The sequence below is a fragment of the Astatotilapia calliptera genome, chromosome 11 (assembly GCF_964374335.1).
Source record: "Astatotilapia calliptera chromosome 11, fAstCal68.1, whole genome shotgun sequence".
Classification (NCBI taxonomy): domain Eukaryota; kingdom Metazoa; phylum Chordata; class Actinopteri; order Cichliformes; family Cichlidae; genus Astatotilapia; species Astatotilapia calliptera.
The window spans coordinates 23,701,709-23,718,678 of NC_137432.1; the positions used below are offsets into that span (position 1 = coordinate 23,701,709).

At 41.0% G+C, this 16,970-nt stretch overlaps 1 protein-coding gene across 2 annotated transcripts; it reads right to left on the bottom strand.

The window, feature by feature from the left end:
* Window positions 1-2,831: 2,831 nt before the first annotated feature.
* Window positions 2,832-10,306, bottom strand: LOC113032720 (neuronal pentraxin-2). Of its 2 annotated transcripts, none has more exons than XM_026185779.2 (6): window positions 10,166-10,306; window positions 7,310-8,224; window positions 6,087-6,546; window positions 5,744-5,997; window positions 4,207-4,386; window positions 2,832-3,897 (listed from the first exon to the last, which is right to left on the bottom strand). In XM_026185779.2, the coding sequence occupies exons 2-6, from the start codon at window positions 7,988-7,990 to the stop codon at window positions 3,688-3,690; spliced, it is 1,785 nt and encodes a 594-aa protein (XP_026041564.2). In that variant the 5' UTR covers window positions 7,991-8,224; window positions 10,166-10,306; the 3' UTR covers window positions 2,832-3,687. The 2 variants fall into 2 exon arrangements, with proteins under 2 accessions (XP_026041564.2, XP_026041563.2); XM_026185778.2 differs by having other exon boundaries at window positions 5,744-6,000.
* Between the last annotated feature and the right edge of the window lie 6,664 nt (window positions 10,307-16,970).

Sequence of the window (16,970 nt, forward strand, 5' to 3'; positions counted from 1 at the left end):
TACCAGTTTGGAGGCTTGTTAACAAATCCTTTATACCACTGACACTGAGCAGTTAGCATCATGTTCTCGCAGATGTAACGTTAATAGCATGCCACACATCATTTTCAACACTACAAGACAAACATGTCTGACGTCAAACTGTTAGAGTCGGGTCTGTCCGCTATAGTGAGTTTTAAGGAATCACAAAGGCAGCTCATTACAATGTACACTTTTTGTAAATAGATGTTAGCATATTTGTTTACTATGCGCATAGAAATGATTTAATTTATTCTTTTGTTTTGTTTTTTTGTATGAGCTACTGTTTTACTGCATGTCGATAAACTGAGGCGTCGGTCGTAGGTCTGATGCGTCACTGATCATGCTAGTGCACTGGTTTGAGAAGTGTTAGTGTTTCCTGTTGACTTGGAGAAGATTTAAAATGGAAGATTGTTAATGCAAAAGTTTCTGACCCCATTCAGTTGTACCTTCTTTTGAGAGAATGAAGTTTTGTAGTCTGATTTAACTGTAACCACACACTACATTATTTTATTTATTGCTGAGTAAATCAGACCCAGTAAAGCACAAGCAGAGATTCGGTCTTAGGCTTCGGTTGTTACACGATCGAGTCCAGATGAAGTGTGAAGGAGCCGTTTGCAAACCGAAGCTACTGAAGACTACAGCGATTTAAAATGAAGAGAAACGAGACGAGAAACACTTCGAAATATCACATAGAAACATTTATATATAAAGAATAAGACTTTTAGATTTGTTTCCCGTCGTCGATCTTAATCTAGTAGTTTAAAGAATTGGCGCTTTAGATGGCAGAGAATATGTTTGTTAACTGCACTTTATCGATGTTAGCATTTTGGAAAACAGTACTCTAAAGCAGGGGTGTCAAACTCCAATCCTCCAGATGTTTTGAAACTTTTACATGTATCCCTGTTGCAACACATCTGGAAAAAAATTAGTAGGTCATTAGCAAGACTATAACTTGACTGCATGCTGAGGTGGCAACCCCTAACCCTTCCTCAAGTAAATTTAAATAAATGTTAAGTGTTTGGGAAAAATGTACTTCTAGAAGTACTTTTATTGTACCATGTTCATTCACTCATGAGCTGCTGTAACATGAATCACAAGGCTGAACTGCCACCTTAGCATGCAGTCAACTTCTATAGTCTTGCTAATGACCTACTAATTTTATTCAGGTATGTTGCAGCAGGGATGCATGCAAACGTTTCAGGACACCGGCCCTCGAGGACTGGAGTTTGACACCCCTGCTCTAAAGGAGTGTCTGCACAGGAAGCAATTCAGAGATTATAGAAAGTGAACGACATTCAGCGATTTCAAGGGTGTTTAAAAACAAACAAACAACAAAAATAAAATAAAAACAGGTGAAGCAAAGCAGATCCAGAGGAAAAACCTTTCTTTCCTGAACTGAACTGAAGCTGCCAGTGAGAGCGCAGGATACCGGTGATTGACATAGAGGGTTACTCAGGATTGGGGCCACATTTCCAGTGATCTGAATGCTGTACCGGTCTGCTGTGGAGAGAGGGCTGATTGTAAAGTGAAGGTGTCTCAGGATACGCTGGGGAGTTATCTCTTTACGCTAGCTGAGGAACGCCTCGGTGTTCTCCTCGATCAGCTGAAGGTGGTGACTGGGGAGAGGGAGGGATGTTTGGGTGTCTCTGCTACAACGTCTGAAACTTGGACCTGAGATAAATGATGGATTGATCGGTGGTTGGGTTACTCAGGCAACCAAATCCCAGATGTTCACTGGTCGGCTTCAAAGAGGTGCGACAAGCATATCGTTCCCTGTTTTTACTGCGAGGTTGAATGTTAGTCACCGCTATCCTGCAGCGTGGAAAGACTCATCTGGGATCCGCCCACTTTGCATCATCAGCGTGTTTGCTTATTTTTTATTTTTCCCTGGCCATAGTCGGGTGAAGTCGTTGAATGTCACTAACTTTCTGTGGTTTATGATCGTCACGTCGCTGCGAATCGCTTCCTGCGTAGACGCAGCTTAATAGGCTGAAGTGTGTCAATACATCACCTCATCAGTTCCAGCTGTAGCAGCAAATGTTGATCATGTTGCTTTAAGCTGAACGGGGTCTTCCCTTTTATGATTCACCCTCCAGGGTGTCACTTTATCTTTCATGTTTGTGCTTCTTGTTCATCACAGAGACTCTCTGTAGGCCTTCACTTTCTGGGTATTCTTGAAATGCAAAGTTGCCAAAAAATAATATTTTCATTCATATTGCAAGAATGAACACTAAAGTGAACTGAATGAAGCTGGACCACTGTTTCTGATTCCTTTCACCCCGGAGCCGCCACCTTCAAAAAACGTGTTTATTTTGTATTTATTTATTTTTGTTTACTGTGAGGTGAAGATGGATAGATCATCTGTAAATGTAGCAAAAAGGAAAACCGTGATACATTGGTGCCAGTAAACTACTGTGTAACAATAAAAGGTAAATGGAGATGAGCGGTTGTTGTGCTTTTTGTTTTTCTGAGATATTGATTGAGATTTAAATTTGTTTTAAAAGATATCTGCGCTAAATTTCATTTGAATTTTATTCATTTTTCTCTGATTTAACCTGGAAAAAGGACTACGGAACAATTTAATCTGAAATGATGACACACAACAAAGTAGCAAAACAAAAACATACATTTATACAAATATAAAATCATCACTGTTATTGCAAGTCAAACAGCGATAACGTGAGGTCTGCCAGACTTAGTGTTTCACATATCTTGGAAAAATGACAGTGATGGAGCGTGAACACTGATCAGGGCTATGCAAACTGCTGAGTACCATTTGTAGTCGCTGCATTAACAAATGAAAAATGAGACACTTAAACTGTCACACTTTTATTTAAACACTTTTTCAATGACAAACACAATGGGAAAATTCTAACATTGCTAAAAAAAAAACAAATTACTGTACAAAGATAAATATACAATCAAGGCCAGATTCACAAATTCACAGTGCAGCCGACATCAAAAGTTACAAACTAATTCAGTGAGGAATGGGATTTGCAATGAGAAGATATAAAAGTTTGGGTGAAACGGTATAATCAGCATTTTCAAAGAAGCCCTTTTATGGTACAAAACTGAGGCAAGAGTCCATGTATTAACTGTAAAACACTTCCTGTCTCACAGGATCTTCAGCATTTCTCTCAAAATCCAACATGGACCTATCTATGATACACAGATTCATAAAATTAGAAAAGATCAACACAAAGTTTAACCTGAAGTCTACATTTCTTTGGTGAAGTAGCTGTATGTTTCATGGAAACCTTTAAAAAGAGAATCCAGAGCAGGAAAAAAATTCTATGACTTTCATTCAAACTAACAACTTACAATTTGTCACCACAGCAGACCCCGTGTAAGGCCTGCAAAGATTAGCACACACCAACTTTATTTTGTCTTATTAACAATATGGCAATATGTCACATACAGCACTTGTCCGTTTAAATAAAATACTAACTCGTGGGTACAACAAATAATGGCCTACAGCCACAGAGTCCCTACACGTTACCTGTGAATAAAGATTTATCACCATGTTTCCTTTCATTGTTCATTTATTTATAGAAAATTTACTGATTGAGTTCAAAGGGAAGGCATTGGCTCTGAGTGGTTATCTTAATCCTCCTTCAGTCCCCGTAGCTTCTCTTCATAAATGTTCTCAGACCATCAGGGTAACGACCTTCAGTGACAGGGGTCAAAGGGGTATCTGGCGACGCCTCCGTGAAGCTCCACCTCCGTGTCGGACCAGGCGATGATGTCACCTCTGAGGTGGCTGCCACATGAGGCCAGGCTGTAGATGTCGCTGGCGCTCAGGACGTGTGACCACATGTGCAGGTCCGACATCTCGCCCACAAATGACTGAGTGGCATCAAAGCGCCCTCCGAGAGTGTCCTGAAGAGGAGACGCACGACAACGATCAATACCTGATTATTATCATCTTCATCGATCAGAGACACGTGATGAACATCTGATGTTTCTCACTAACATATAGAAGATTATGTGAAATCTCCTGTGTATAATATAACAGAGTCACTGATGAGGTCAGATGTTTTTATGAAGGTAAGTCTGCAGTATATTGGAGCCTCAACATGAGCACACATACAGGCATTTAATACTGGGAAGAGTCCTAAATGGCTTGGATATTAACTCTGGACATAATATTTGCCTCTATCTCTGGAGTAAAGCTCGCGTTGACTTTACCTGCTCCTGTCCCAGGATGAAGACCCCTCCAGCTTTAATGGGGTGCCAAGCTGAGAGATTCGCCCCAGACCCCCGCTTCACCCCGTCCTGGTAGGCCTCCCACTGTCCGTCCCGTGTGGTCCAAGTCACACACACATGGTGCCACTTCCCATCACTCAGAGACAGGGGCAGAGTGGCTGCCTGTGGAGGGGATGTGGAAAACGAATGTAAACATGTTCTAAGGATATGTGATTTCAATTCAGAAACACTTTGTTAACAGATAGTAACAATTACTTTTAACTTCCTCCACACCAGGGTAAAAAAAAAAAGAGCATGTCACTGCCCCCTTGTGGTTAGGTTTGGTCATAAGCGTGTTGTGTCAACAGGAGAGTTCAGCAGACTGGGTGTGCCATTTTTAATTTTCATTAACATTTTAAATTCAGTTAAAAAAGTTTTTAATCTCCTCTGGTTTCTTTGTTTGTTTTTCTCTAATGCCCAGTGCATGCAGAGCCACTGCTGAAGACCGAAGAGCAAAATCCAGGCCTGAAAAATGAAGCCAGCAGTGAAGTGCCAAAAACTGCAGTTCTTCTGGTGGCCACTAGAGGCTGTCTTCAAAAGCAAGTCGAACTAAAAACAATGTTCACAGCCTAAAACTATCTTTTTATTGTGTGTGTGAGCCAGCTGTGCAGTGGGTGATTGTATAAAACTCCTGGAGTTTTAGAGCTATGTATATATAGGTTCTTTGATTGACAGATTTGCAAACCAGGCAGCTTTAGCAGGTTCCTGCTTCGTGTTTGCTAAATGGAGTCACTGAACTGAAAAATACTGTTGACTTCTGTGTGGTACAATATGTCCAGCTTGTTTGTTTGTTGTTTTTTCAGTAAAACTCTGGTATTTCATTATCCCCGGATCCCCCAGTCTACATGTCAAGTTACCTCCAATGCATCCGTCCCAGTGTGAGTGAATGTTAGGTGAAGTGCTTAGTCTTAGAAAAAAGTACCAATGGCTGAATAGGGCTTGTATTAAGAAATTACTCAAATTAAGTAAAAAAAACACTACACGAGTACCTTATATGTATAAAGAAGTATAAATCAAGCATTAGTAGTTAATAAAAGTACATTTTTACAAATAACTTGACTTTGATCACCAAAGTTAATCTGATGTATTTGGGTGACTTGTTCAGGTTTGATTGACAATGACTAAAAAACCCAGCAAAGATATCAGATCAGGCAGATTTTGATTCAAATGCTGATAAACTAACAATATTTCAGTTATGAATGCTTTCAATTCATTTTGATTAGTCTTTTTAAATATTACATTTGAAATATTTTAATTTTTAAGTATGTATTAGTATATTATTTTAAATTTTAGATTTTCATTATTTATAATAGAATTCATTTATTACATTTCATAATATTTTAGATTAACTGCTTTGATTTTTGGCATAGACTTTAACTATCCTAATAGCGGCCTTGTTTATTGTATTGTTCAAGTTGAAGTTCTCTTAAACTGACAACGATCCAGACACAGAGGGGAGCTCGTGGTTCTTCTCGCTCACCTTATCATCGATCAGCAGCTCTATGGGATTGTTCCCCCACTCGATGAGCACCAGCTCATTGGCCTGTCCAGGTGCAGAGTAAGAAAAAGGTGTCCCCAGTCCGGGTCCCACTCCTGCCTTTATCCAAAGACACAAAGTCAGAGCGAAGATCTCCTGCAGCAGTGTCCTCTTCACCCGCCCGTACATGTAGTTGGTCCTCATAGGGAAGCTGATCTGGAACGCATCAGGACTTTTTGATTTCTTCCTGCTGGAACCTGCTTAAAGAAACATAACAACATTCACCAGTTGACCAAACAATCAGACCTGAGCGTGGTTTAAAAAGCAGTTTTGCTGAACAGCGTACCGGAGAGGTGCAGCTGATTGAGCATCGTTTCCAGCTTATTTGAGTGGAAACCGGTCCGCGGCCCTGGTGCTCTGTATCCCGTGTGTGGAAGGTAACTGTGATTGTCTGCTTCATTGTCGTGGTGATCACCACCGTCATCATCATCATGGTCCCCGTCTGCATCATGATGGTCATCATTATGGCCGTCATCATGGTGTTCCGTGTGGCCGCCATCGCTGTCAATGTGACCGTTTCGATGTCCATCGTCATGGCGGTCGTCTTTGTGGTCACCGGGGTTTCCGTCATCGTGGTGGTCATCGGCGTGATGCTCTCTGTCGTCTCCGTGGCTGCTGTCATCATCGTGGTGGTCCGGGCCACCGTGGCCGTCAGTGTGATGGTGCAGTTGCTGCTCTAGTGCGTCGATCTTCCTCTGCAGCAACTCCTTCAGAGAGCTGGAGTATGTGATGGATGTGTTCCTCTTCTGCAGAGAGAGGTGGAAACACGCAGGTGAAGCGCATTATTAAGGCATAATGTAACACCTCTGCTTTTTGTGTCTCGCTCAATCTTTTTAAAAGACTGGTGTCTATTTATTTATTTCTTCTGCAGATATTTGTGTAATGTCAAACAAAGCAGCCAGTTGTGCTGCTGATCGGTCCCCCTCACATTCATTGTGCTACTCTGTGTCTGTTTCCCTTCCTCTCAGGTAATCTGGGCTTTAGTTGTGGTGCGTGCCCTGATCATGAGTCTGTCAAGAGAGATCACGATAATTACTGCCAATCTTAGACCCCCTCGCAAATGCGCCACAGCTCCTGACACCTGTCTGTGATCACAACAGATGGAAAACACAGCACATAAGGGCAGGTACCCAAACAGACTTCAAAACACTCAAATATCCTCGAGGTCTTTAAATGTGCCCGGTCAATCCACTGCCTCGCTGACGTCCACCCCTGAGCTTGTTGCTGGTCCTTGGAGCCCACTGAAGGACATTAGAGTGGCTCTCTTGAGTGTGAGTGGCTTTATGCGATTAAGTTGCTCCTTTATCTAAAGTACTTAGTGGGTGTACCGCTTTAAGGCTTCCAGTGATGCAACCAATGTCCAAACAAAGGAAAATCACATGTGGGAACGTCACAAGCTTCCCTCTACCTCATCAGCTGAGTTATATCTACTTAAACGGCTTAGATACAGGCTTTCTTCCTTTCAACAGTTTAAAAAAGTTTTAAAAGTTCTGTCTCCCTCATGCTCACCTGCAGGTTGTCCAGCCTCTCCTTCAGCGCCTGTAGCATCCTCTCCATCTGCTCTGGCGACGATGCGACGTCCCCTGGTGTCACATGTTTGTCCTTCCCGTGGTTGTTGCCACTGTGCCCTCCGTCAAATCGTTGCCCTCCCACCGAGGGGTAGTGTGGCGAGTCTGGTATGAGGTTGCTGTTTCCATGGTGACCCTGCTGGTTGCTATAGTGCCCATTGTCAGCATATGAGTGATGGCTGGCCGCCCCAGCGTGATGCAGGTGTGAAGAGTCGAGGGGTGAAGCATCCCGTCCGAAGCCTTCGCACAGAGTGAGCTTGGCCGTGAGCTCCCGAATCGTCTCTCTTTGGTCCAGGATGATCTCCTTCTGCTGGACAAGGCTCTCCCTAAGGTGGAGGATGGTGGCTTTGGCCTCTTCGCTCGCGCCCCACCAGCCAGCTGGAGGTGCACTTTGATGGCCTGGTCCGCTGGGCCCCGCTGCACCTACGCTTGGACCTGATGTAGGGAAGCAGGAAGGGTCTGCGTCCACGGGAACAGGGGTGCACACAAAGCGTGGGTGGGCTCCAAAGTCATAGTCAGACCCTGAGCTGGCACATGCCGGCCAGAGGAGGAATGAAAGTAAAGAAAAGACAAAGGGAGCAAGGAACAGCTGCACAGATGGCGAGTTCCTCATCATCTCCATTCAGAGTTTGTACAGACAAAGAAGCTTGGCTTTGCTTCAAAATGTGTGATGCCACCTGAAGTAAAGGTTGTGCTGACTTCTTTGCTGATGTGAAGGATGCATCAGGGAGCAAAACAACAAATCTCCATCCCCAAAATATCAACTCAGCTGTGAGGAACTCAGTCGCATGTGAGTGTGAGTTTGTTTTCTTGTGGATTGTGGTCTCTCTTCTCCTCACTGAAGAATAGAAGAAACCTGCAAAACAAAACAAAGGATTTTAGTTAACGCTCTTTTAATAGAATCCATTGATTCTTTTATTGTAAAATGAAGCTAAAAGGTCCAGAAGAATCCTTATATATTAGTAATTGAGTTTTAGGATATTGTCAGATTTAGATAAAAGTGTCTCTTTTTAGCTTTTTGTTCTTCTTGTGTCAGCTTCCTTTAACAAACAAAGGGACAGTGAGTTTACACAAAGGTTCTCACCAGGATGTGAAGGTTAAACACCTCAGCCTGACATTTGTGCCCCCACTTAGCTTTAGTGTGTCTGGGCAGCAACCTTCATGGCAGAGGCATGTGCCAAAACTACCAGAACCTGTCCAAACAAGGATTAGTTCAAGCCAGAGTTGCAGCATGACCACGCTGAGGCCTGACCCCTCCCACCAGTGCTAATACGGATGTTTTTAGATGAATTTGGATGGAGCTACAGAGGACCAGCGGTGAAGCAGGAGCACATTTTTAATATTAATCTAAATCTATGTGGCTGCATTTTTTCCCCTTCATGATCTGTATCATAAAGGGAAGCTGACCTCTCTGTAGCTCTAACGTGTCCTTCATTATACGGGGTCGGCATTTTGAAATGGCACACACGTGACGTGACAGCTAAACCTCTATGACCACCTGTTGCTCGCAGTGACCAGCCTCTCCAATGACTGTGCGCTGATGGTTCGCTGTATTTTATCAATAATGAAACAAAGTGAGTGTGTGTCTGATGGAGTCTGAGGTGATTAAATCTTCATTTTTAAATGGTTTTAACGTGGGTGTTTTCCAGCCTATAACCTTTCCACCTGACATCTTCTGCCTCTGTTTTTCCTGCTGCGATTTACATGGCTTAGAGGAGGGACAGATGGTCGAAGCGCAGAACCGTGTCACACCCAATCGCCGCCGTTTAGAGGTTATTACCACCCACAGGTCCCTCAATTAACCTAATTGAAAACAGTTGTTGTGCTAACTTAACCCGAGATAAGTGAGCTTGCACACCGGGGTCGTGCACCAACCAGCAACATATGGTTAAGGTGGATATTTAAGTCGTGTGATTAATCTCCAAAACTGACAACTGCTGTTTGACCTGTGATTAAAGAACAGCTCATTCTGCAAAATGAGCCGGTCTCAGTTTATACACACGTTTTTTGTAGAAGCACATTAAATTATAATTATCCCAGTGAATTAAAAGATCAATGTCAGCATCAACATCGCTCTTATTTAATTTGTTAAGAGGTTTTAACCTGATACATAGAGTGCACACTTTGGCCACAAAATATGCAAAATATCCCCATTAAAAAGCAAGATTAAGCAATAATTATCCAAACTATTTATTAAGTGCCAGTTACAGAGAAATTTAATGTCAATTTTGATGCTTATATTAACTATTATAAGCTGAACAACTCGGATTGTTGCCAAAAACCTCAATAATTTTAATTATTCTGGTTCTTTGTTTGTGAATTATTCAGTTAAATGCACAAAAAAATAAAGGAAATCTGTTTGGTTCACTTAACAGCGTGACATCACTGTTGTTTCTGAACAATTATTCTTTTTTTTTTCTCACAGCTCACGAAAAAGCATCTTAGACCTTCCCCAGCAGGTCCAACAATTGACTTATTACCCAGACAATACTGTGCAATACTCTAATAAACAAAAATATTCATATTGCTTCTGACGGTTAAGTTTAGCGAAGCAGAGGTATAAGAAACTGAAAACAATAACAAACTAAAGTTGTGTACCCATCGTAGTGTTTTATCTTTTTAATCCAGATGATTCAAAGCCAGCACTCATTTTCATCTCTCTTGTATTAAATATAAATGCAGCTGCATCTATCACACTGCACTGAAATGCCTGACACATAAACAGCAAACATATATAATTCAAATATGTCCAATGGCACATACATGGCATTAGTTAAATGAACACAGGCGTTCTTACCTTAAAGCTTGTGCGTCCACGCTGTGAGTTAGTTAGTTCCTTCCTCACACACTGATCAGATTGAGGGGATTTACTCCAGAGTAGTGCTCAAGTCTTTCTATCCCTCCTTTATTGTCTCTACCTCCCTTTCCTCTCCTCCTCTCCTCCCCTTCTTCCTCTTTGTTGTATTTTTCTTGGAAGGACACGCCTCTTTTCCTGTCAGTCTTTTTGGCATCTTTCTTTCTCCGCATTTCTTATCTTTAACCTCTGACTGATGCACATGATGAGACCGTAAAAAAGAAAGAAAGAAAATCACTGATCTCACATACACATCATACAAAGAATTAAAAAACAAAACAAAAAAAATCCAACCAGTGTATAAATTCTACCCGCCGGTACACAAACATTGGCCTCACCTCCTCCAGCACATGTCACGCAGCTCACCTAGATCTCAGCATGGGAGTAATTGGCTTGATTAATTCCTCGTCTGACTAAGAGGCAGAGAGGCAGAGGCAGGAGGACAGATGGCTGCTTTAAGGTCAAAGGCAGACAATGAAACCAGAGTGCTGATTACAGGACAGACACCTACAGTAAACTTACACAAACAGGTTCAGACACCGAAGCATGTGTCGAGTTTGTGTTTAGTATCAAACACAAACACAAGCAAAAATAAAACAACCATAAGAGCTTAGTTTTTATCTAAAATACTAGGGAGGGATAATAATATCTATCTATCTATCTATCTATCTATCTATCTATCTATCTATCTATCTATCTATCTATCTATCTATCTATCTATCTATCTATCTATCTATCTATCTATCTATCTATCTATCTATCTATCTATCTATCTATCTATCTATCTATCTATCTATCGTTGATGATAGCTTCATGGAGAAGCATTAAACCAAAACAAACCATACCCACATGTTCATCCAGTTTAGAATCCCCAACAAACCTGTTATTACAGACTTTATATTACATACACACACTGGATATTTATTAGGTACACCCCATTCAAATGCTTCTGTTCATTTGAATGTTGCGTTGACGCTGGGAGAAACATTTTGTCACTGATTCAACTTCTTTGGTCTCAGCTGACTGCAGTTTCACCAACCTTATGAAAAGCTTGCTAATTTCAGTCATTATGCAGTCTGTTACTCAATTATGAGTCTTAGAGATGGAGTAAGGAACTTGATTATTTCAGGAGGGCCTAGGAGTGAAGTGGGCCTCCACATTGACAGAAGGCGGTTAAGGAGGTTCAAGCATGTGACCAGGATGCCTCCTGGATGCACTTTGGAATACCTATGCGAGGTGGAAGACACATTGAGAAGAGGTTGTCTAGCTGCTGGCTTGGGAGCACCCTGGTGTCTCCCCATATGAGCTGAAGGAGGTCACTGGGGCGAGGGAGGTCAGCACAGCTAAGCAGGGATGGATGGATGTTTTTGAAGTATGTAGACTGTCTGTTTGCATGGAGCGTTCCTCTGTTTCATGCTCACTCCCCCCTCTCGTTCCTCATGTCTGGGTTAAAAACATCAAGATGGTGACAGCCAAGATGCTCAACTGAAAAATAAAGGCATTGGACCATGTGTCCTTGGGGAGTAGAAAGCTGTAGACTCTCGCTCACGCTTGCCTGGGAAAAAGTAGATAAGAGTGAACCACCTCTAGTGGAAAGTTACTGAGACACTGTTGTTTAGACTAGAATGAGAGAGCTTCTGTAATAAAACTGTTAGGGGCACACCACCATTTTCAGATCCATGGCAAAGTGTCATGCAGGACGCATCTCCCTTCTAGAAGTAATGTGAAAGAGAAATAAAGTATTAAATGGTCTACTGAGCAGTGTTTTGTCTTCCATTGGATGCCTCTGAGGAATCAAAAGAACTCGGTGAAGTGTTGATATATATTAGAGATGGACCAATCCGATATTAATTAATTATTAATTGGTACCGGTCCGATACTGACGTAAATTACTGGATCAGATATCGGAGAGAAATAAAAAATGCAATCGATCCATTAAATATCAAGCACCTCACAACCGTAGCACGTTGGAGCAGTGTGTGTCACGTGATAGAGCAGCTGTGTGTATTTGTAGCCTCACTACCAAACCAGCATTTCATCTCTGAGGAAGTTATCCCAGAGAGAAGTAAAGCAAGTGTGCGAGAAGTAAAGCAAGTGTGCAAGTTCATCTCTGAATGTTAGTAAAGCATTCCCACGTTAAGCTTAACAACCGATATATGGAGCAAGTGCCTCTTCTCTCTCCCTCCCTCTCCTGCTGCTACTTCAATCGTGAAACTGCTTAATGATCAGCTGATCGGCTTTTCTGTCGCGACTCCGTCTCTCTTCTTTATTTTTGGCCCACTTTGCACCAGAAAGAGGAAACCAGCAGCTGAACAACAGCAGCACGTTTAAGCTTGATAAGCTGTTGTTAGAATTTATTTAATATTACTTTCTACACCAGGATCTTTTTCTACGTAGCTGACGGCTGGTAACTGTGCAGGGGCGGATCTAGCAAAGTCTAGCCAGGGGGGCCGATAGGGCATGAACAGGGAAAAGGGGGCACAAAGGCATACTTTTCTTTCTTATTCTCATTTAAAATGTCGAGCTTTTATTAAATTATTATCTGAATCTTACACCCAAAGTTTTAATCTTATGTAAAATATATAGAAGTCCATTACTGTATATAGTAACTATTAAGTGTAATATACCCTAGTAAGCTAGTACTTTTTCCTTTAGGAAGATACCATCTGTGCAGTCTGCAAATCTGTAGAAGAAAGATGTTGAATATATTTAATTATTCTTGAAAAATAATTTATTTCTGTGCATTTTTTTTTCCACACTGCATCAAATTAAAGTTGATTACGTCGATTAAGCATCATGAGGTGGAGGGTGTGGGGGGGGGGGGGGGGGGTGGTTCCCTTTTTTTTTCTGGGAGTTTGCAACCCTATTAGTTAGGTTGCTTAATATTTCTGCTAAGTACTCTTTAAAATACCAGAACAGGAAGGATTGAGTAGGTTTACGTTTATTAGATTGATCAGTATTGCTGAACTATGAAATATTTTGGGTGCAGTGCATTTTTTACATAGAGGTACAACAGAATAGCTTTAGTGCTGCTGTTTATTTAAACTTGAGTATGAACTTATACAAAATGCAGCAAGATATTTAAAAAACAGTTTTATTGATTAAAAAACACTATATCGGATTCATATCGGTATCGGCCGATATCCAAATTTATGATATCGGTATCGGTATTGGACATAAAAAAGTGGTATCGTGCCATCTCTAATATATATATTTAAAAAGTTTAGACATTGAGTCTCAAGTTATTCTGTATCACATTATTTTATCCAGAGACATCATACTTTACCAAACTTGTTTTAATCCTTCCTTAAATCATCTCAAAATGCTAAAATCCTTCTTCATTTTGATTTTACCTTTATCCTCATTTTGAACTTTAATGATGTCTCTTTCAAATGGCTTCATGGCATCAGTTTCCTTGTGGAAAAGTTTGTGTCTCAAGTGTTATGTTTGTGAAAGAATTTAATTGCCCTGAAAGTACAGTTTTATCCCTGAATATGTGATTACAAGCCCAGAACAATGAACAGCTCGCCCGCCTGTCCTGACGATGTGTTTTAATGAAGCTCTGTGTGACGGCATGAATTTAAATGGGAGCGCTGTGTGTGACTCATCTTTATTGTTTAATAGGTCAGTACGAGTCTGTCAATCTCCTTAGCGTGTGTGAATTAGGCTCCGAGGAAGTGAGCAAACACAAACAGCTTTAAGGCTCAGGTCCAAGGACACAAGACCACAAACGCTCCAGTGTTTTCCCTCGACCTCAGCCATGTGACCCAGAACAGCACAGAGCATGCTCCTCTGCTGTGAGTAAAGAACTGAAGGTTCCTCTGATGAGGGCAAGAGGTGATGTCTGGTGTTCTGAGCAGAGATGCTCTGAGGCAGCGCGCTACAGAGTAAAGATGTAGAGTGCTGTGAAAAAGTATTTGCCCTTCCTGATTAGTTTGTTCATTGTTTCTGTTTTGTTTTGTCATATTAGACAAGGCTAACCTGAGTAAATTTAAAATACAGTTTTTGAATGATGATTTCATATATTTGGGCGGGATGGGGTTGTACATTACCAAAATGACTCTGAGAGGGCATCAACGACTCATCCAGGAGGTGACAAAATAACCCAGCATCCAAAGAACTGCCCTTTGCCTTTTTTCGCCTTAATAAATAACATCATCGTTTAAAAACTGGATGGAAAACTTGCTTTGATTCGGTTTATCTTTAGTATTTAAAATTAGTAAGTGTGACACATATGCAAGAATAAAACAAAAGATTTATTCTTTTTTTTAACTAGGAAGAGGACAGATACGGTGGTGCAACACACACACACACACACACACACACACACACACACACACAGCCGGGTTTGACTTTGATTGTATCTGTTTGATTGTGTGCCTGTTTCAGATGCAGCTAGAGCCGAGCTGTAGGTCTGGTCAGTGAAAACAGCAGAAAAGATTTGTTGACCATTGAACATGCCGAATTATGGCTTCATTCAACACTGACTGAATTATATTGCTAAAGAAAATCTTTAGAAATCTACTAAACTAAACAGATGTATAAACGGGTGTTTTTGACTTCCTACCTGCCTGCTAAAGTCTGTTTTTCTATCATAGTGAGTATACCTGTGTGCAGCGTGCACTGCCTGCAGCATGCAGAGGAAGCATCGCCACCTCCCGGGGAAATCCTGCAACTGCAACTCAAGATGCTTTACATTAGACACTCGAACTTCCTTTATATTTAATTTCTTTATATCAGTTAAAAACAAAACACCGTATGTGTTATGTTGAAGGGGTTTTAAGTGAACTTTAAAGAAAGTAAAGAAGTCTCACTGCTTCAGGTGACATAAACAGTGTTTTTCATACTAAACAGCCAAGAGCAGAATGTGTATTTTACCTACACTCATCAACATGGCTGGTTGCCAGCTGGAGATGTAAGTGCTGTACTTTGCTTAAATGTTAACTGTTTAGCTCATTGATAGCTACATGTCAGGAGCTCGTCTGCCCTCTTGTGGTCAACAGGAATTAAAGCAGCTTAGGCATGAACGTATGCATGAACTGCTTCTGAAACTTTTTGTGAACTGGGCCTGGAAACTGAAGCCAAGGTGAAACACCTGCATTCTTTCTAATGGCCAGCAGGGTTCGACTTTTCTGGTAATAAAGAAAAGTCAGAATATAAAGAAATTTTGGAAAGAAATGACCTCAGTAAACACTTTCCCGGTGAGTGTATGGTCTCAGTCGTTAATTTCAGGAATTACTAAATAAGATGTTTATTTTGTAAATTAGGGACCTGATTAGAATTAGAAGAACAATAAATAGATCACTCCTTTTTGATTGACAAGTGTCTGCTCCATGAGCATGAAGTGTTGCTCGTTTCTTGGGGCTTAATTATACTCATGAACATGAAAAGCTCCAGCTTTTCAAAAGACAAGCAGCTTATTGCATGAAGAAACATTTTCAGTGGTTTCAGAAAAATGTGTATAAAATTTAAAGCATAATCAAAAAGTGATTAAAACTGATGTGGATTAACATTCATTACACTCTGTCTGATACTTCCATATAAAAGGGAAATGGTTCAGTGCAAACTGATCTGGGGTAGGTATCATTTTCATCTTTACACCAGCACGACTTTATAAAACATTCACAGCTTAACTCAAGAAAAAACGTTCAAACAGTTAATAAAAGTTTATTTAATCAAAAGTGAGAGTACTTAAGTTAATTTCATACTTTTTTGTACATCATTTAATGGCTGGCAAAACCATTAATCTGGCAGTATGAGAGTAGAGAGGCGGATAGTTTGCAACCATAAATGGAAACAAAAAGAAAAATCACATGGAATTATCATATGTGTGTTTCTTTTTTAAACATCACAATTATCGTTGTGCTGACACTTGTCAGTAAGTATAATGTTATCTCAACACCTATCAGATAAACAGGAGTGCTACAATATTTTCATTTGATGTCAAAGTGTGGAACTAAAGCATGTTTTTCATGTCTTTGTTATTTAGGCAAATTTATCAGATGGTGAGTTTGGAGGTTTGGGAATCAAATTACACAGTTTGATTCAATTTGTTGTGTGTTTTAAAAGCTGTTCCAGTATTGGCCGCCTAAATTTTATATGCTGCTCAAAAAAATTAAGGGAATATTTGATCATAGGTATATAACACAAAGTTTGTCAGACTTCAGGGAATCAATCTGCCCAGTTAGGTTAAGCCTAGAGTCCCTGTGCTATCTGTCGCATGTGCTCAGTATGAACCTGCTTTCTCTGTTTAGAGAGCACAGTGTGAGTTCCTGCCAGTTCTGGTGTTTTCTGGCAAATGCCAATCAAGCTTTGAGTGGGCTGTGAGCACAGGTCCCGTCATGGAGTCTGTTTTTAACAGAACCCTGTGAAAGTATGTAGCTGGAGGTCACTTTGTAGGGCTCTGTTCCTCCACTCACTCCTGCTGCTGGTTTAACGCCCTTCTACGGCCATGTCCAGCTCTACTCAAGCAACATCTTCTTGTATCTCATCCTTATTCTTGAGAGTGTGCAGAGGGACACGGGAAAACTTACGGATGCGCAATGCTGCAGGAGCTGGCTTACCTGTCCAACCTGAACAGTCTGCAGGTACTGACTCACCCTACCAGCAGTGACATGGACACCAGCGACAGTTTTTGTTGTCTTGTTGTCGCTTCTCCAGTTCGACTGTTATCAGTTGGATTTGAACCAAAGCAGGTGAAACGGATTCACCATAGTTTCTGATTTTGTGTTCCCTTTGTTTATTTGAA

Coding starts and splice junctions, on each gene's coding strand:
- LOC113032720 (XM_026185778.2), bottom strand. CDS start 7,990: ATGGAGATGATGAGGAACTCGCCATCTGTGCAGCTGTTCCTTGCTCCC. Junction 6,547..7,309: donor AGAGGCTGGACAACCTGCAG/GTGAGCATGAGG, acceptor CTCTCTCTGCAG/AAGAGGAACACATCCATCAC. Junction 3,898..4,206: donor TCATCCTGGGACAGGAGCAG/GTAAAGTCAACG, acceptor TCTCCTCTTCAG/GACACTCTCGGAGGGCGCTT.